Raw genomic sequence first — 22399 nt, 5'->3', positions numbered from 1 at the left:
ACATGTGCCCTTACAAAGCCTAATACTTTCATTACAGACAAAATTTAATTCATAAACAAAAATGTCGTAATAAATATCCCGTCACAAAATAGGGCAGCGCCGAACTACACGAACAAAACCAGTAATACAGCTTTAATAATATGTATTCTGAAATATTCAGTGTTGTCTATGGTAATCAACATTCAAAACGTGGAATGCTCTCAATTCTTATAAAATAACGGATGTCAAGTCTCCACTGATATATTTCCTATTTGAATAGGGTATAGAAATCCAAGGTCTGAGCCGCGATATGCCACTGCACATGCTCTGCAGTTTCATACGAGAAAAGTACAGGTGTAAATGTCAATAATGATGTTCTCTTAAGAATAGACATGTAGGTGGCGAGTGCTATTGACCATTTATCCTCTCTGTGGTCAGCAATTTTGAATTAGCTGTCGATATGCCCTAAAATTAGGGGTCTCTGATCTGACCATTTAACTCGTATATTGCGTGCATTTCCTGTTTTAAAATCTAAACAAAAAACCTCGTACTGTTTTGTTTGTTTGTTTGTTTTTTTTTACCGTTACAGTAACCTATCTGAAATATGTCTCTTAGTGGCATAGCGTTATATCTGCGGACTTACAACGCTCGAAACCAAGCTTTGATAGCCGTGGTAGAAAGAGCAGAGGTAGCCATTTGTATAACTTTGTGCTGAACAACAAAGAAACAAATCTAGAATATAAACTAAACAATTCCTTTTTCTGAAAGTATAGTTCTAAGTGTCATTGTTCCCTTTCTATCTCAATTTCTTATTGTGTTTTGAACATTTTTCAAAATTCTAGTTTGCTGCCATTGTAAACAAAGTTTTCGACCTTTGCTGTGATCTCGACATTTCAACTACATTATCAAAAGTTAATCAACTGATTTTTGGGTAACTTATGACCTTTTAACCTAATTTTATCAAAATCAATTGAAAACTTGAGTCATTAAAACACACGTGCGCATGCGAAATATTATAAATAATTTTCTGGTGCGATACTGTTCATCTCAGATCGTGAACATCTCTAGATTAGGCTTAGATAAAAATATCCAATAAAATCTACTTATGGTATATGTTACTGACTTTGCAATAATGTATACATAAAATACATAATTATTCTAAAATATTAGACGTTATAACGTGCTTTATAAAGGTACTTGGTCAAATAATACACTTACACTCAAGCAACAGTGTGAAATTTTACTTGTGATATACGTCACACGGTCTCACGTTCACTGTAATTGATATACTACTGACCACATTTTTAATATAAAAGATATTTTGCAAGTTAACTTGTAAAAGTTTATGTTTTCATTATTTTGTCTTATGATTATATATTTACTTCTTAAACATTTATTGTTCAAGGTATTTAGTGACCAAATTTCTTTGGTCGAAATGCCATTTTTGTACATCTTATTTTGTTTATTTGTTGAACACCCCCGTCAAAGCTATTTGAAGTCATCTGCATTAGCCATACCTAATTTTGAAGTGACACAATGAGAGAAAGCAACTATCCAATACCACCCATTGCTAACTCTTTATCAACAAATAGTGGGACTGACCATCACATTATAATTCCACAACAGCTGAAAGGGCAAATATGGTTTACAACAGGATTTGATCCCACCACCCATAAATTGCTTATCAAGTATCCTAACCACCAGTCCATGCTGGGCCCATCTCTTATTTAGTTTGTTTAATGATCGGTTGTTATTGTTAAAAATGTAATGTTCTGTCTTAGAGTTAGAGAACAGATTTATTTGTTACAAATGTAATTGCTTTATATCCTAGGCAGTATATTTACTGATTACAACATTATTGTCTCATGTTTGATGTATTTACTGATTTATTCTGTCTTGTGTTTGGTGTATTCACTGGTTATGTCATTATCCTGTCTCGTGTTTGGTGTATTTACTAGTTATGCCATTATCCTGTCTTGTGTTTGGTGTATTTACTAGTTATGCCAATATCCTGTCTCGTGTTTGATGTATTTACTGATTTACCTTGTTTCATGGTTGATGTATTTACTGGTTATGTCATTATCCTGTCTCATTTTTTATGTATTTACTGCTCTATCTTGTCTCATGTTTGGTGTATTTACTTGTTAAACATATCATGTTCAATGTGTTTACATGCTAAATATTTCATTATCTTGTCTCATTTTAACTATATTTACTTGTTAAAATATACCATCATTCTAAATCATGTTAAGTATATTTAGTGGCTATATTTTCTAGTTTGAGATGCACTTAATTTGCCTCATGCTTAGTATATCTACAAAATTATCTTTTAAAAATTATGAAAGAGGAATTAGTTTCTGAAATTATTTATAATAAAATTACACTATTTGGTTTCCACTATAGAATACCATAAGTACATGAAACAGATTGTCTAAAATTACCAACTGTATCATGAACAGGATATTTTAACTATAACATTAGCAGTTTTTCAATATTTTTTAGTCTTTTATAACAAGTGAGTTTACAGTACCAAATAGTGTTGCATTTTCCAAAAATATTTCTAAAATAGTTTTTGATGAGTTGGTGTATACTGGTAGTTTGAGCACTGAGTAATTATACAGAGATGTATCTTTAACCCTTAAACAGTGGCCATCATCAACTGATGCTGCTACCTACACCATTCCTGCTGTCTAAGGGTTAACTGAAGTAACTGAGTTAAACAGTAACTTAATTTTACAAATCAGATGTTCCTAATGGTATAAAAAACAGTTTTTATTAAACTGTTTGAAATGATTACTAAATAATCTAATTTTGCTTATGACTGTTGCCATTACAAACAAATCAGAGTTTCCAAGGGTTCAAAGGTCACATCATGTTTAGTTAATTTGTGTTTCAGTTATCAGGAAAGTAAGATCTTGAGCACTTTAAACTTTTACAGGAGATAGACAGATGACACATTTGTGATTTATAAAAATTAATCTTATGTTTAAAAACACCAAACTATTTTAATAACATCATGTTAGTAATACATTTACTGTCAAATAAATTATGTTCACTCCACCATTTTTGGATAACAGTCAATTTAGGAAAATGTTTAGAAAATAAATATTATCACAAGTCAACATTTACTGGTGTATATTTTTATCTCTAGGGTTTAAAAAAGTTACTTGTGTTTTAATACACTGGGCTCATAAAATAGTTCTTAAGTTTTATAAAGAGATGATTAATGTAAAGAAATTCCTAAAAAATAGTTATTCTCTATGACTGATTAATAATATTATTAAAAATATAGAAGGTTTACTTACCTCTTAAAACAATGAAATGCACTACAATAACAAAAACAGTTTTTATTGATTTTTTAACATGTTAAATGAAACATGATTTAGAAGAACCTTAAAAAGTTTAAAACTATTCCAAATTGTAAGATTTATATATTTTTTTACTCTAATGTCTTGTACATACTTTACAATGAGAGATAACATTCCGAAAATTTAGCATTTTTATGTCATCTACAAACTTAGGTGTCCGAGATGTAACCATGACAAGGTGGGCTCCACTATTCATTGTTTAAATTCAAGGATTTAAAGCTGTGCAAAAAATACACCACATAATCAACAATCTACCCATAAACATGACTACCCAGACTGTTGCTTCCTTCCTACTCAGCCACTATTTCAGCATTCTGACACAATATTTTCAGTGTTTTGTTCTGAGTTGAACTGGACTCACACTATTATTTCTCTGTTTAACTTCTATGTTAATGTAACACATCCAGAAAGTTTAATTTCAAAATCCCACTGCTTCCCTTCTTACAGCTTCAGTGTAACATCCTTGAAACAGCCAGGTGTATCAGTCAGTACAGTTTAGTTTTTGTTGTGACTAGTGTTCAGTGTATTTACTAAACAACTTCTCTTATTATCAATGTCATTGTCCTATCTACTATTCAGTGTATTTAATAAACAGATTCAGTGTTTACTAAACAGCTTCTCTTATTACTGATGCCATTTTTCTACTTAATATTCAGTGTAGTTACTAAACAGATTCTCTTATTATTGATGTCATTGTTCTATGTAATACCCAGTGTATTTGCTAAACAGAATTTCTTATCATCCATGTCATTGTTCTACCTAATATTCAGTGTATTTACTTAACAGATTATCTTATTATTGATGTTATTGTTCTACATAATACTCAGTATATTAAATAGCTTCTCTTATTATCCATGTCATTGTTCAACCTAATATTCAGTGTATTAAACAGATTCTCTTATTATCGATGTCATTGTTCAACCTAATATTCAGTGTATTAAACAGATTCTCTAATTATCGATGTCATTGTTCAACCTAATATTCAGTGTATTAAACAGATTCTCTTATTATCGATGTCATTGTTCAACCTAATATTCAGTGTATTAAACAGATTCTCTTATTATCGATGTCATTGTTCTAGCTGATATTCAGTGTATGTTCACTGTACCTATTGTCCAGATTTACTGTTGTATGGCCTGTGTATTTACTTCCCTGATTCATTGCCTTATGTTTGATATATTTATTGTCCAATTTCACTGTCATATATTCACTGTACTTATTGCCCTGATTTTCTTATGTTTGCTGTACTTAGTGTACAGATCCATTGTCTTGTGCTTTCTGTACTTATTGCCCAGATTTATTGTCTTATATTCACTATACTTATTGTTCTGATTCATTGTCTTATGTTGCTATACTTCTTGCCAACCTTCACTGTCTTATGTTCGTTGTACTTACTTCTCAGATTCATTTGCTAGAAATACAACTGTTTTGTAACTTGTTTAGTTTATCTGCTGGCCTGGTTCATTTATAAAAACGTTCATTATTTCCAAAATATTTGAAAATTTTCTTCTTTAAATAAATCTATCGAACATATTAACTAATTTCACATTTAGAATACAAAACGTCTTCCACAACTATACGTTACTGCAATTTCTATTAAAGTCTAGGCCTAAGACACAATATTTTCTACCTTCTAGTACAAGACATACGAGTGTTTTTGTTCTTGGCAGTAACTCGTCGCACTTGCACGGTTATTTTTATGCTTAGAGAATACGTCAGCGTAAAACTCACACAGAAAGTCGAGTTTCAAATCCTCGGACAGCAAACTTCTTACCTTCTTACGGCCGCAACACAGCATCCTTGAAATAGCCAGGTGCATCAGTTTTGCTTTGAATCGACGTGGCAGTAAAGGAGACTTCATGTGTACTGTAAGGGGGTTTCAGTTCACCACAGACGACCCATCTACGATACGCCAAGAAAATCAAATTCTTACCACTTTATTTTCTATAAAGTCATCATACTAATTGTCACAAACTTGTTGACTGCATTATGGTAAATTGTGATTAGTCGTACACTTGATTCAGTACGTATAAGCCACTATAACCAGTCAAGCTCCGTTATCTAAGACACTTGTCACCGACGAACACGACTGTTTAAAAATTTTAATTTCCTTCCGCACAAAATATTACACACTCGAAAGCGTGTTTCTTTGTTGTTATGCGCAGAGTAACATAGAAGGCTATCAGAGTACTACCAAGCGCAGAGATCGAGCCCCGAATTTTAGCGTTATACACTCTCCAGCTTATTGCTGAGCTACAGCTTAGAGGGGAGGGTATCCTTAAGTGCACAGGTAATCAGCTAATTATATATAATAAACGTATAGGAATAGTGCACTGACGTACCCGACTCCTGTTTATATAAAACTTAACTTACTGTGAAATTAGCCATTCCATTATATAATACTCGAAGTTTTGCAGACTTAGTTCATATCCTTTATTAAAGGTAAAAGGAGAAAGTGGCCAATGACACTTTTTCTTCCTTTCATTGATACATCGCACAGGTTTTTCTCTTAGTGACTACAAATCATGTTCACACCAACATGTTTGATACTTTAATGTATATCACGTATTACAGAAAAACCTTTTTTTCCGTTTTCTTAACTATACATTAATAGAGCCTAAAGTCAGATAAATCTGATTAATATTATTATTAGAACAAATTGTATTTTAGATATTAAAATTCAAAGAACTCGTATGTGTGTGTATTAAAGATATTAATATACACAAACTAGCAACGTTTTATAATACACAACTAAAATCTTTATTTAAACCAATCAATTGTTGTAAAAGTCACTCTTTCAATATGGTTTCATGCCATTTTTAGGAGTGTAATTTTTTTTAGGGCAGTTTGGTTTGTTTTGAATTTCGCGCAAAGCTACTCGAGAGCTATCTGCGCTAGACGTTCCTAATATAGCAGTGCAAGACTAGAGGGAAGGCGGAGAGTCATCACTACTCTTTTACCAACGAATAGTGGGATTGACCATAACATTATAGCGCCCCCACACGAGCAGGTTTGGGGTGACGGGGATTCGAACTCGCGACCCTCAGACTGCGAGTCGAGCGCCATAACCACCTGGCCATGCTGGGCTTTGAGAGGGTGGTAGTTATTTTCAGTGTTAAATCGCACAGCTCGCAAAGACCTATGATACAAATCAGGGGCTCTCAGAAACGCTTTTTTTTTTGTTTCGTATTACCCTTTTCGTGGGCGTGTAGTTTACGGTTGCACTGTTAAAAGGCTCGAGTGGAAAATAAACACATGGAGGGGGGGAGGTTTTCAGTTTACACCTAATTTGTAAATATACTTGGCTAGAGTATAGAGTTGCGCGACTACTGGATAGCCTTTGGCCTGCCGAGAAAACTGTGTTCGAAGTGTTAATATGTAGATAACGTTAAGTAAATAGACGAAGTAGGACTGAGTTGTGTTGAGACCAAAGCTATGACAGAAACAACCAGTATAATGACCAATCCGGAAGAGATATCAAGTCACAGTGTAGATTTATTGCCTTACTCGATTTGACTTAAGGCCAATGTTTTATTATAACACTATTTGGATCGAATATTTTCAAACACGTTAGAGATAATTGTTGTTGTTTTTGAATTAAGCACGAAGCTATACAATGGGCTATTTGTGCTCTGCCCACAGATATCGAAACCCGGTTTTTAACGTTGTAAGTCCGCAGACACACCGCTGTGCCACGGGGGATATTAGAAGCAATAGTCCCCTGATCTAAGAAATCGATGAACTGGATCGAAATAAGTTAAATATGAATTCACGAAGTCCAATTGGGCTAAAAATATTATCTTTTGTTAGGTAAAAGTCCTTTTTCAGAGATGCTGTGAATTATAAGCTGATATTTCTTAGAAAATTAGTCAAACACGCCATCTCTAAAATGACAAAGGCTGTAAAGAAGGAGGAAAATAGTTAATTACTGTGTGTTATACACGCGCAACAGCCATGATCATGTGACTACTAGTTTACATTTCTAAAAATAGTTAAATACTATGTGTATACACGTGCAACAGCCATGATCATGTGACTACTAGTTTACAATTCTAAAAATAGTTAATTACTGTGTGTTATACACGTGCAACAGCCATGGTCATGTGACTACTAGTTTACAATTCTAAAAATAGTTAATTACTGTGTGTTATACACGTGCAACAGCCATGGTCATGTGACTACTAGTTTACAATTCTAAAAATAGTTAATTACTGTGTGTTATACACGTGCAGCAGCCATGATCATGTGACTACTAGTTTACAATTCTAAAAATAGTTAATTACTGTGTGTTATACACGTGCAACAGCCATGATCATGTGACTACTAGTTTACAATTCTAAAAATAGTTAATTACTGTGTGTTATACACGTGCAACAGCCATGGTCATGTGACTACTAGTTTACAATTCTAAAAATAGTTAATTACTGTGTGTTATACACGTGCAACAGCCATGATCATGTGACTACTAGTTTACAATTCTAAAAATAGTTAATTACTGTGTGTTATATACGTGCAACAGCCATGGTCATGTGACTACTAGTTTACAATTCTAAAAATAGTTAATTACTGTGTGTTATACACGTGCAACAGCCATGGTCATGTGACTACTAGTTTACAATTCTAAAAATAGTTAATTACTGTGTGTTATACACGTGCAACAGCCATGATCATGTGACTACTAGTTTACAATTCTAAAAATAGTTAATTACTGTGTGTTATACGTGCAGCAGCCATGGTCATGTGACTACTAGTTTACAATTCTAAAAATAGTTAATTACTGTGTGTTATACACGTGCAACAGCCATGGTCATGTGACTACTAGCTTACAATTCTAAAAATAGTTAATTACTGTGTGTTATACATGTGCAACAGCCATGATCATGTGACTACTAGTTTACAATTCTAAAAATAGTTAATTACTGTGTGTTATATACGTGCAACAGCCATGGTCATGTGACTACTAGTTTACAATTCTAAAAATAGTTAATTACTGTGTGTTATACACGTGCAACAGCCATGATCATATGACTACTAGTTTACAATTCTAAAAATAGTTAATTACTGTGTGTTATACACGTGCAACAGCCATGATCATGTGACTACTAGTTTACAATTCTAAAAATAGTTAATTACTGTGTGTTATACACGTGCAACAGCCATGATCATGTGACTTCTAGTTTACAATTCTAAAATAGTTAATTACTGTGTGTTATACACGTGCAACAGCCATGATCATGTGACTACTAGTTTACAATTCTAAAACTAGTTAATTACTGTGTGTTATACAAGTGGAACAGCCATGGTCATGCGACTACTGGTTTACACTTCTAAAAATAGTTAATTACTGTGTGTTATACAAGTGCAACAGCCATGGTCATGTGACTACTAGTTTACAATTCTAAAAATAGTTAATTACTGGGTGTTATACAAGTGCAACAGCCATGGTCATGCAACTACTGGTTTACACTTCTAAAAATAGTTAATTACTGTGTGTTATACAAGTGCAACAGCCATGGTCATGTGACTACTAGTTTACAATTCTAAAAATAGTTAATTACTGGGTGTTATACAAGTGCAACAGCCATGGTCATGCAACTACTGGTTTACACTTCTAAAAATAGTTAATTACTGTGTGTTATACAAGTGCAACAGCCATGGTCATGTGACTACGAGTTTACAATTCCAAAACGATCACGCCATCTACATACTTTGATTTTCTAACTCTTCATCCTTATTTATTTTTTGCTACGTTTCATTATTTCAATGGTTTCTCTAATATTTCTGGTAGTAATATTGTGTGGTAGGGACAAAATAACAGTCCTCCCACTTGATAAATCCAGTAAAATTTACATGTTGACCTAATGAATAACTCACCTTAACATTTCTCTTAAGTTCGTTTATTCTAAATTTTAAATTCCTTATAGTTTGACCAATGTATGTACGACCACATTCACAATGGACTTTTATTTAATATTTGACTAATTTTATTCATTGGTCTGTAAATGGGAATAATATTTGTTTCCTAATTTATGAAATAATTGACACGATGAACCTGAGGTATATGGTAAAAGCCGTTTGTGTATCTATTTTATCAAATCTTGATTTTAGTTTTTTTTGTTCAATATTTATTTTGTTATATTTTCTCACGGCTCTATCAACAACATGAGGTGGAAACCTCCATCAAGTGCAACATGTTCAATAAGCAAGTTCATGTTTTTAAATCTGCTGAGTTATATCATAGTTTTAAAGAGTAAACAGCTGACATTTGTGACTTTGTAAGATACGATTCTTGGTGTAACAGTTTGATAACAGAAAAATATGCGGGGATAAATTATTGGTAACAATTTGTTTGTATCTTCTGATATTGTATCACTATCCACAAAACTAGCTTTTCGTACAGCTACCAACTTATGTGTAAACAACGTATCAGTCTTTGAAATTTTTAGACAAAATAAACTTAAAAACTTATGTTCGACTCGTATATTCAATTTAATAATAAGATCTATAAACACACTTGAGGCCTAGCTATGAGTTCTCCGTTACCTCCTTTGTTGTGTGCGATATTTTCATGAATACACTTGAAACTGCTGCTTTATTGAATGATAAACGAAAAATATGGATTAGGTATGTCAATAGCACGTTCGTGATGCAGTGACGTGGTAAAACGATCTTGTTGAAATTGGCTAATTACTTAAATAGCCTCGAACCCTCTACTCAATTTACTCGCGAATTTGAAGGAGACAGCTTGCCGTTTTTGGACGTACTTGTTTAGAAAAACAAGAATAAGAAACTACGGTTTACCGTATACCTTTTCTGTTATCATGCTATTACACCAAGAATCGCGTTTTACACAGTCACAAATATCAACTATTTATTCTTTAAAACAATGATATAATCCAGCAGATTTAAAACATGAACTTGCTTATTAAGCATGTAGCACTTGATGGAGGTTTCTCACCTCGCGTTGTTGATAGAGCCGTAAGAAAATATAACAAAATAAATATTAAACAAAAAAAACAACTAAAATCAACATACGGCTTTTACCATATACCTCAGGTTCATGTCAATTATTTCATAAATTAAGAAACAAATATTATTCCCATTTACAGACCACTGAATAAAATTACTCAAAGATGAAATGAAATCCATTGTGAATGTGATCGTGCATACATTGGTTAAAGTATAAGAAATTTAAAATTTAGAATCAACGAACTTAAGAAAAATGTTAAAGTGAGCTTGAGCTCTTCGTTAGTTGACAATGTAAATTTTACTGAATTTATCAAGCGTTATTTTGGCCCAACCAAACAATATTACTGCTAGAAATATTAGAAACCACTGAAATAATGAAACGCAGCAAAAAACATGTTAAGTCTTAAATAAGGATGAAGGGTTAGAAAGCCAGAAAGTATGTAGATGGCGTGATCTTTTTTTAACAGTAAACTAGTAGTCACATGACAATAGATTTTGTACGTGTATAACTCAGAGAAGCTTTCTCACACTCCAGAAGGCGACGTGAGACCCCGTTGAAACGTAACAACTTTTACAACCGTTTATTTGTACGAATTAAAATTTTAATTGTGTAGTATAAAACGTTGCTCCATTATGAATGATAATATTTTGCATTAGAGATGACTGAGTTCTTATTTCTTGTAGAGACAGTTTATGTAGTAATTTGATCTAAATATTCGTTAGTTTTCAATGTGTCAAAACTTTACCCAAAAAGCGACATAATGGTTATCTGTGCTGTGCTTACCACGGGTATCGAAATCCGACTTATAGGGTCACAAGCCCACAGACTTACAGCTGAGAGAAAACGGGAAATCAAGCAAGTTTAGAACAGTCCAACACACACACACACACACATAATTGAGGTTACAGTTAGCAAACTATGTGAATTTAAGATTTTCTAACAAAAAAACATACACGACATTTTTGTACGGAACACGTATAATCACACAGTTTTATCAATTTCAAATTTCCCTATTAACATGTAAACCACACATTAATAATGGAAGAATTAGACAACCGTTACTGTTAACAATTACTCAAATATCCATCTAGATATATATACATTTTTAATTACCATTTCTTCAGGTTACTTTCAATCCAACCAACTCGTGATATTCGAATATATTGGTATAAATAACCAGAAAACTAATGTTACACGTGACTATAATTTCCACATAACTAATTGTGTTATTAACACATCGTTATTTAAAGTACAAAAATGTTATGTTGTTTCTAACCTAAACCTACTTAGATAAACCCCAAGAAACGTTGCACAAGTAAACAGAAATTTCGTGACAAACTTACTAAAAAACAAAAAAACTATTTCTTCAAGTAACAATGAAGAAAAAGTAAATTCATATATATATATATATATGTACGTATGTATGTATGCATATATGTATGTTTTTTCCTGCGATGCCTACTTCCCTGTGAGTATCGTTAAATAACGTACCATTGTGTCACGTGTGTGTGTGTGTTCTGTGATGCACCGTTTGAGTTGTAGATATAAGAACACATTTTCCATACAATTGTTGAGTCATACTATTATGTTAGATAAATTTATTTTTTGTATGGGGTTATCCGCCAACCAGTAGAATTGTACCTGCCAAAGGTAGAAACAGAACTCTGGGTGGTATTTAAACTTTAATCACTGTAAAAACTCTTATGCTTAAAATCATACACTGGTATCGTTTCCCTCTCAAACACAAACTTTCACCTATAAACTCGCAAAGCTCAACTTACTAGCAACGTTTCAGCCATAAATTGTCCGTAACTCCTTGGTGAAGGCCTGTGGCCGATCTCTACGTTGCCAAGTCCATCGCTGATACAGCGGTAAGTCTGCGGATTTACACCGCTAAAATCAGGGGTTCGATTCCCCTCGGTGGACTCAGCAGATAGCCCGAAGTGGCTTTGCTCTGACAAAAACACATCTCTACGTTGCTGATAAACTAATTCCGTTCTTGTCGTGAAACGTAGCCAATAAATTTAGTTATTTGTTGGAGAGTTCAAGGGATTCAATGTATGATTTTACTTTTAATTGTACTTTACTTAAACGTAAACCCTCACAGGAATACACTGACAGACTTAAACTCGCGGATGAGTGATAACGTTATTGCTATCTTACAATCGTCACAAGAGTTATTCTGAATAGCAGCTTTTGTTGTTGTTATTTTTTTTACTGTTAGGAGAAAATTTGTGTCCTAGAAAATACGGTTTTATTTTCACATTATTATTGCTTGTATTAGTGGCGATAGACTGTTTCACCAAATGGTTAGAAGCACAAAATGCTCTTAATCGAAAGTAAAAATTCTACAAAGAAATTTATCGACAAACTATGGAACTTCAATTCAGATTATTTTAAAACAACCCTGCTGAAATGTATCAAATTATCTATGAATATCACGAATAACGTTCTACTTCTGAGTCATACAGTGACACGAAACCTCAGACATTTCTGATGTTTGGAAGAGACTGTAAATGCCACTGGCCCTTCTGCACTCACACTCTAAGGACCATCACTTACAATCTTACAGAAAAAGACTAAACACTATGTAATCCTTACACAACTTAAGAAAGACTTTAAATACGTTAATAATAAATGATGGTAACACTAAATTGCCCCCCAGTGGTACAGCGGTATGTCTCCGGACTCACACCGCTAGAAATCGGGTTTTAATACCCGTGGCGGGCAAAGCACGGGTAGCCCATTGTGTAGCTTTTTGCTGAATTCCGAAAGAAACAAACAAATACTGAATTACATCGTATTAAATAGCACTGCTATATGATACACGCCATAATAAAGGAAGTATTCCAAAGTTCACACTGATATGTTGAGGAAAACCCTGTACTTTGGGCAAAATAAACGATAATATAACTTAAAAAATTTAAGACAGTTCAAGACATGATCCTCCACCATGATTTCTTTGCAAGTTTGTCAGTGACATACAACAGGCAACTTGGTGACTTCGAAGAAAACTCCACGAAAGCTAAATCAATGCTGCAAAGTCCAAAGTTCCTGTCGAGAACATTGCACAAGCTTCACAAAGGATGGAGTCACCAGCAGAATCCACGGACCATCTAAGAGAAGTCCCAAGCAAAAGACAATCATTCGTACCATAAGTCACGTAACATAAAACGACCCGAGTGATTTGATGACCAGACAATTTAAGGACAATAAGTAAAAATTAATGATCCAAATTGATATATATATGAAAATTAATGTTGGTCAATTTCAAGATTTGCTGCAATGGTAATCATAAACATTTAAATTTACTGTTTCTTGTGTGAAATTATTTTTCAAGTAGCTTCACAGTCCCGGACGGGGGAAGTGTTGCAGGCCTTCTTTTTATCTTTGTTGTTCTTTAGATGCTTGTATTGGTTGTCAAGAATATATTGTTGATTGTTTAATAAATGTTACAGCAGTGGATTGATTTGTTGGTGAGTTTGGTATTCGGTTTCTCTCATACTCCAGCTACATAAATACTGTTTTATTTCAACATTAAAGATTCAAGAAATATCCAATGTACGACAAAATTAGCAAGTAAACAACCATTTAGCATTTTGTGAAATTAGTCTTACCGTTAGTCAGTGAAACCGTGTACACTGTAGATGTAGTCGAAGAAATTAAACTCATTAGTTATTATCAAATGATCTCAACTTTACAGTTTTGTTTTATCGAATAGTCCAAAAGAATCGTCCCAATAACAGAAACCGTTGCAATAGTAAGTTAATGTTTTAAACTTGTAAAACGTGGTTCTGTTGACGAAAGGATCTAACCTTGATCAATCATTCTCCTCATAGGTAGACATAATTGAAATAAGCACAATTATCTGTTCAAAATAAAATATTTTAATTATTCAGATGTACCAACTGACAAAACTGTAGGTTTCATGTATCGCTTCGTGCACAACTAATAATTATTCATTATCTAGGATTAAGGTAACGAATAATTTTCGGTTCTTGTATACATAAACAGGGTTGAAACAACGCTTTTCTCTGTAATAAAACATCCTTCAAACTCGACAAAAATAAGTTTCAAGTTTTCAACTGCCGAAACGTGAATTTTTAACAAAGATTTTCGTGCACTGTGCACTCGAAGTTTCAATACCTGAATACATTGAAATGAATGGATGACAACAACAAGAGAGCATCAACGTTCAACGAAAATGTTTCCTGACATAATATAACTTCACTTCATAAGCCACGTTTCATTTCAAACTAGCTGGTTGGTTTTTTTTTGTTGTTGTTATAACAATAACGCCAGAGAGTAAGTAAGTTTGAAAGCGACTCCTACTCAAACATGTGATAGGCTTTGCTTATTTACTTGCGTACATTTATATATATATAAATTGCTAGCTGAACTTTAATTAAGGACAATTCGCGAGTTAGAAAAATTAATATTATTTATCCAGTGCACTACAAAATCGGAACTAAATTTTATTATCTACCTGCTTTGTTCCTTTAAACATCCAATGCACGTCTGGTTTGTTTGATTTTAAATTCAACTCAAAGCTACATGATGGCTATCTGCGCTAGCCGTCCTTAATTTAGCAGTTTAAGACTATAAAGAAGGCAGTTAGTCATCACCACCCACTGCCAACTCTTGGGCTATTCTTTTACCAACGAATTGTGGAATTAGCCGTCACATTATAACGCCCCACTGTTGAAAGGGCGAGCATATTTAGTGTGATAAGGATTAGAACCCGCGACCCTCAGATTGCGAGTCGAGCGCCTTAACACGCTTGGTGAGAATAAAATACCAGGCGTTGATAGCACTAATTTCTCCTCCTAGAGACTTAAACCCTTGTGCAAATTAATTAAAACAAGACGGAAAATTAAGATTTTTTTCAATTTTTTTGCGTTTTATTTCTGAGAATCCAAAAATTACTCACAAATTAATACATGATATGACCGCCTTTATTTTTCAAAAGATCATTAATCCGTTTTGGCATCGAGTCCACGAGTTGAGTGCAATCTTTATTAATTTTTGGATCGCGGTACCACACCTCAATTATGGCATCAATTAGCTTATCTTTCGTAGTACAGTCTTTCCCCGAAGTCTTTCTTTACAAATCGCCCAAAGATTTTCAATAGGATGTAAGTCCAGAGAGTTTCCAGGCCAGTCCAGCACCTTTATTCGCGTTGTAGTCATAAAATTCTTTACAAGTTTCGATGTGTGGTACGGAGCCAGATCTTGCTGAAAAATGCCAGATCCATTTGGAAATCTCTTTTTCTATTCTGGAACGACTCTTCTCTGCAAAACTTCGATGTACTGTGGTCCTCGCATCATACCTTCTACGATATGTAAGCCTCCGACGCCAAAGTAGCTGAAAAAGCCCCAAAACATGTTCTTCAAGGGATGTTTTACGAACTGATTGATGTGAGATTCTTGAAGTTTCTCACCTGGAGATCTGCGAACATGCAGACTTCTTTGACCCTGTACGAAGAAATGAGTCTCGTCACTGAATAACACCTTCCTCTATTGTTCTTGCGTCCAGTTCTTGTATTTCAGACCCCATTGATACCGTTTTTTCTTCATTGACTTGGTAAGAAGTTGTTTTTTGCCCTTCTAACGCAATTTCGAATGACGTAATATTCCTCAAAATTTCGTCATATATCCCAAAAATAAATCGACCGTACTGCAAAGCACAGCTAATGACGCCGTCTGTGTGAAAAAAATGACTATTATAGGAAATCAGCGGGTCCACCAAGCCTACACCGGCCGCCATGCTGAAAATATTGTAAAATGACCATCTGTTTCAATTAATTTGCACAAGGGTGTAAGTATGGAGCGCATTTTTGCGACAACTGGACACAAACGTTAGACCCATGATGCACAATCTAGCACGCTAATCACGACTGGTAAAATTTTAAGAGTAATTAGAAACGTGTCTTAATGTAAATAATTCTACTAACTTTGTTTATTCGCGTCATTGGCTTGACCTCGTTTATAAATTCACACCTTTACATACATAGCAAATGTGTGGGCTGTGTTTGTTCTGCATTTCCATCTTTAAGTGTGTGCATTCTGACTTTACACCTAACGTATGTGTTTTGAATCAGGATAATATTATAATTTAACGGAAACTTTCTGAAGACATATGAACTCCAGGAAAATTTGCTGTTTATTTATTAACAGCAGTGTTCTCGTAACCACCCTCATCACACAATTGGCTATCTGTGTTCTGCCAATCCGGCATGGCTAGATGGTTAGAGCGCTGGACTCGTTATCTCAGTGTAACGGGTTAGAATCTCTGTCACACTAAAAGTGCTCGCCTTTCAGCTGTGGGGGTGTTATAATGTGACAGTCAATACCACTACTCGTGGTATAGCTCAAGAGTTGGCGGTGGGTGGTGATGACTAGCTGCTTTCCCTCTAGTCTTATGCTGCTAAATTAGGAACGACTAGCGCAGTTAGCCCTGGTGTAACTTTGTGCGAAATTCAAAAACAATGTGTTTTGTCCATTACGGGTATCTAAATTCAATGTTTAGCGTTTAGCCCTCAGACGTACCGTTAAACTACAGGGGAGGGTACGAAGATTAACTCTGTAACCTAAGAACTTGTCCACAAAGTAAACTTTCCGAGAGCAGATCATCTTAACAAGTTTTACTTTTACAAGATTCTTTTAAACTAAATGTGGTGTTTTACGTTTTAACGCTATGCTCAAAACATGAGTTAGCTATAATCCGCTTAGTTTGCGAAGTTTCAGTGACATTTCAGTAATAAAGTAGCTTTCTGTATTGTAGATGGCGCTGAAGTGAGAGTTACTGTTTTGCATGAGTAATGAAACAATAACAAGAGACATGTCCGTCACAGTCAAGGATAGTTGTGTAATGAATAACCAATCATGGTAACAGCTACAAAAGCACATCATGAAAAGAATGTACTTACCTAATGTACGACACTTGCATGTCATATGGCTCTTATAGGGCTCCGTAGTTTGACTGTTGTAGGATAAATTAAACACATCTAAATATCAATTTATCGAGTGCCTTTAAATGCCTCCGTAATTTATTAACAATACAGATACTACATATTTCTTAGGTCGTTCTGTAATTTGTTAATTGTTTGTACAGGCAAAATTTTTACGTCCACCTTACAACTTCTTAATTGGATGACTCTTGTATTCCTCCGTAGTTTATGAATGATGTCTCCGACTAGGCTAATAATGTTTTTAATCTTATTGTGATGCTTCATCTCGTTTGTTACCTTATAAAGTTGGGAAATAAAGATAAGATTCACCAGCTTTTCCTGGAGAGACTTTCCGGACTGTAGTGTTGTAAGTCTGTAGATTTACCGTTGTCCCACAAGAGGATCGTCAGGCAGACTCTAATAGTTTGAAAATGGTTGACTCGGAACTACACGTGTTTTCAATCGATATGAAATATTTCACACTTAATAACAAAAATACGTTTTCTTGTAAGGCCTCAGAATTCTACCATTAACGCTGTATCTTTAAAGTTTGTCCACATTTTCGTTAGAGAAAACTTAAGCAATGAGGTAGTTTTGAAACCACAATTTGTTAGCCTGGGGGAAAAACAACAACGAAGTGAATTCTAAAATATATATAATTAAACGTAGATAACATCCACAAAGATCCACAAAAACCGCTATATTCAGTAAATCCTCACTATAATGATTCCGACTACATTAATTCTTTTTACAACTTCAGCCATAACCTGAGGTTCCATTTTCCGATAATTTATAAGTCGAGAAATAAGCTCGCCTACCAACAGTAATAAATGAGTAATAAATTCTAGCGTTCATAACAGCAGAAATCTCAAGGTTCCCGTTTTTGGTAACAAGAAATCGAGTTTGTTAACATGCTGTCCTTAGATTTCTGATATTCTGACCGCCAGAATTTCATTCGACGTAATAAAGGTATATTGTTCGATGCGTAAAATATTCCGGCAGTTTTCTAACATAATTTATTAGTGGTTATTTTTAAAGCCTGTAAAACGCTTTTTACTGCCAATGTCGTCTGTCGTACATTAAAACGAACAGTTGGGTCGAAGCGCACGAACTACTAGTTATCAAAATCAGCAGGTGTACAAAACTCAAAGTGTTGTGGATGAATTCATGGTACTTTAAAATGGCAATGGTTTCTTTCCAATCAGCATTGTAAATACACAAAACCTGAATGCACTGTTATAGGAATTTTGTACTTTGACCCTAGAAGTACCTCATACCTCACCATAGTTAAATGGTATGATGAGGAATTCCTAATGTTCAGACAGACAGCCAACTCTGACGTAAAGTTGCCAACCAGAGGAAGGGCATCCAGTTATATCCAATCCATAACACTCTCCGCAAATGAGGATACTTTTATCTGAACAGTGCGGTTGACTGTCACATCTGTAACGTTTCCATTACTAAAAGTATAAAACATTTTCAACAATATATAGGAATTCGAGAGTTGGACCTTTGATGCACAGTCTACAGGCTTATACCAGGCCATTCCAGTCCGCAATATTCAGGCCTTCTAAGAATATTTTATAGTTTTCTACGATTTTTAATGTAATAAAAATGTTTTGACGCTGTGAGACTCCCATAAAAAGTGTTAATACTTTTCACACACACAAACCGTGTAGCTAAATCTACAGGAACCATGGTAACGTTAGGAAAATAGAAATAAACAGAATACTTATGATAACCTTGAACTTCGATGTTCTGTCATTATAAATATCCGTGGCCATTTTCTACCATATTTAACCCTTATTTTGCTTGATTAAGATATGAAGGTATGGATTAAAAAATAATAATAGTTTTTCATTCAGGAAACATTATTAGATTACGTACAACGAATGGTTGTCATTATCTACTTATCTTATTCTCTTTTCTTATAGCCAAGATACATAACTATAACCAAAAATTGTGAACTTAGCTAGCAAAAGCAAAGTCACAACGTGCTCTAAAACTTAACTGAACACGTGAGCTCCCGTTTACAGCACAAGATTAAAAATCGAATATTCTGCAAACGTAAAATACTATCAAACGAGCTTTAATCGCTATGTGGTAGTGTTAACGTATCTTGCAAGCAGAAACGTACACGCTATGTTGTTTAGCACCACGCGGGTTATTACAGGTCGCGAGACTTTCTACCGAATAACTGAAAAGCTTGTCATACACAACACTAGGTTTCACACTGATACTTGTGTTAAGTCTGTTTATCTCGTTCACAGATGCATCAAGATCACCATTTTTTATGATCATATAGGAGAAACTTGTAGAAATTGTATTCCTATTTTCTTAGAACATATACTATACTATTATTAAATAAATTTCACCGTATTTAATATAAAATTAGTATGAATTATATTTTAAAAATGAAAAACACTGCAGATGAAAGTTAAATATGCTTTAAGTAAGTTAATTAATTGTTTTGTTTGTTTTAATTATAGCAAAGTCACATCGGGCTATCTGCTGAGCCCACCGAGGGGTATCGAACCCTTGATTTTAGCGTTATAAATCCATAGACTTACCGCTGTACTAGCGGAAGGCTAGCTAATTAATAGACCTTCAATAAATATGAACGCGCGAATCACTATTATGGTATTTTAATTTAATAATTATTCGTTTCTCACTGAGATTGAAACTGTTAATAATACGCGCTTTTTGTTTCAGCAAATTTTTATACAATGGATTCCCAAACTTTCTTAGCACAAACCCCCACACACCGACTTTCCACTCCCCATTCTTACTGAGTGCCCCACCAAATTAATATATTGATACTGAGTAGCCTTAAACTATTTTACGTTTCTAATACGTAATTAGAAGTTGTAATACCGTAAAAAAATACCGAAAAATTATAGTTTTGTGTAACTTAATTTCCTTAAGCGACATTAAAACATGATTTAATCCCAACATTTAGGTTTTAGTTTCTTTTGATTTCATTCTCACGCATGCCCGTTGGAGCTGATCAATAAGAGTTCACTTACACAAGAGTGTGGTACTACGAACGGAGGCGGTGCAGCGTACACGTCGTACTTGAAAATCTACAGAGAGAAATTCATAGTGTATTTCTTTCTACTAGGCTATAATTTACGCGGGCGGATCTCGTCCATCCAAGAAATTATTGACTGGTAGTTTATTTGATCATAATTTTTATGTTCTTTTTTTGCACATGTTTTATCCACGTTACACGAGATGTATTAATTTATTTTCTAGCGCGTCGTTATGATACTGTTGTTGTTTTGTGTTTTTGCCAGAACCGTGAGAAAGGAATTATTATCACTTTTCATATTGCAAGATAAGTTGAAACTTTAATCATGACTTAAGAACCTGTGAAGAGATAAATTACTGCCAAATTAAGAATTAATAGAAGAAAAAAAGGTAGTAATTTCACATGATTTGGAAGTGTTCTAAAAATAACAATAATTTCCAGGTCATGCTATCTAGATTACATGCATTTTGACAGAAAAAGAAAATGGAAATATACAGCCGACAAGAATATAACTGAAAGATCTGTAAAATATTAGGTACCTACATTTATAAAAAATATTCTAGTGTAAAGAGGGAAGAATCGTCTGAAACTTCTGTTTCCAGAAGGAACAATTAAATAGTTTGGGTTTTGCCATTTCATCTCTTAGTTATCTTATTAATAAGTTATATATATATATATATATATATATATATAGTGTGTGGTCTGGCAAACTTGTAATACTGAAACAATAAAGTAGAAAAACCACCAGAGTTTCATGGTGAAGCTGGGAACTTACCTCGAACAGTGATGATCAAAATTGGCAGTTTCAAGAAGATGGGTCATTGTATTACTACGCTAAAGAAAATAATACTTTGTATAAATAGTTTATAGGTTTCGTGGCAGTATTTAAATAGAAATTTCTAAAACTATTTCGGCATACAGCTGTGCGAAAAGTCAATGTGGTGGTCCCTTCCCCCGAAAAAAACAAAACAAAAAAAAAACATTGGGTGATTGAATACCAAATTAAGTGAGGTCTATAGGTCATTTGTCAGTCCAAAATTTTCTGAGTGACCTAGTCAGCCCTCCTGACCCGTCTATCAATATTATGGCAGCCCAGCAGTCTGCTGAACACATACAGGCTTACCTCCTCTCCGCGAAGCAAGGCTGTCGACACGTCACTGAGTCACGCGAGTACAGCTTCGCTAGAGAATTCGTAGCCTAACCCGAACTTCTGTCATTTAGATCTCCTGCATCCGTCAAAGAGAACTTGTACTAGAAATGGCAGTAAAAGAAACGTAGACTAAATAATGTTTCCTAGATGGAAAATAGTTTAATCACCACTATTATGGACTTGTGGAAGTGTGCATACTTAACTTACGAGCACCATTCCAACGTTCTGGCCACTACGTACACTTGCTTGGCACTTCTCAGTCCCTGAGACAATAAACATCGTCTTAGCTGATTTGAAAGAGTTCATAACTTAACAGGATGTTTTGAATTAATAGTTTCATTTCTTTAACGTCGTTTGGACGATTACTTTTGCACATCACGGCGCTTTCGCACACTCTCCCCCACAGGCCGCCCTCCCCCCGCATACACGCCAAACCAAACGGCGTGGCTTACCCCTAGCTACATATGAGAACGATTGCAGCTTTCGATCGATGAGCATCTCCGACAGGGGGAGGTGTCCATTATCGAAGGGAGGGGTCGTCGGTAATGTCCGACAAATCTGCACCGCAGCTGTTATCTTAACCCTGGTGAGAAGGGTGGCAAGAAAATCTTGCCAAGTTCAATATTTCCAAAGACTAAAACCTGAAAATAACAAATAACTGAACTTCTGACTATAATGATAATGTATATTTATATTGGCCAACAGTATATTCACTTTCGTGCAAAATTACGTTAACCAATCAAAATCAACTGATTCTAATAAGTGTAGAAAACGTAATATTTATGCACGGAAAAATAGTTCATTAAATAAGCTAAAAAGTTTAGAGTAAATAACGTTCTTAAGCCTGTATTGGTTGTCTAATTCATCTCCACGTAATATTCATCAAAACTTCATATTTCTTTATATTCATGATAAGAGTTTATATCTATGGTACCGCTGTTTTTCAACGTT

At 34.4% G+C, this 22399-nt stretch overlaps 1 protein-coding gene across 3 annotated transcripts in view; it reads right to left on the bottom strand.

The window, feature by feature from the left end:
- The window catches only part of LOC143257091 (rho GTPase-activating protein 100F-like), a 54104-nt gene extending 32226 nt beyond the window's left edge, over positions 1 to 21878 (bottom strand). Inside the window, exons 1-2 of one of the 3 annotated variants that reach the window (XM_076515308.1) lie at positions 21422 to 21878; positions 5122 to 5249 (exon numbers count right to left, since the gene is read on the bottom strand). In XM_076515308.1, the coding sequence (XP_076371423.1) occupies positions 5122 to 5208 (87 nt within the window). In that variant the 5' untranslated portion in view covers positions 5209 to 5249; positions 21422 to 21878. Of the gene's footprint in view, positions 1 to 5121; positions 5252 to 21073; positions 21392 to 21421 lie in introns of those variants that run through there. The other 2 variants (XM_076515309.1, XM_076515310.1) reach the window with 2 other exon arrangements.
- Positions 21879 to 22399: the final 521 nt, after the last annotated feature.

This window comes from Tachypleus tridentatus, chromosome 7, assembly GCF_004210375.1.
Source record: "Tachypleus tridentatus isolate NWPU-2018 chromosome 7, ASM421037v1, whole genome shotgun sequence".
In the NCBI taxonomy this organism is placed as follows: domain Eukaryota; kingdom Metazoa; phylum Arthropoda; class Merostomata; order Xiphosura; family Limulidae; genus Tachypleus; species Tachypleus tridentatus.
Note: the sequence above shows the minus strand (reverse complement) of the source record. Positions and strands in the feature narration are given on the sequence as shown.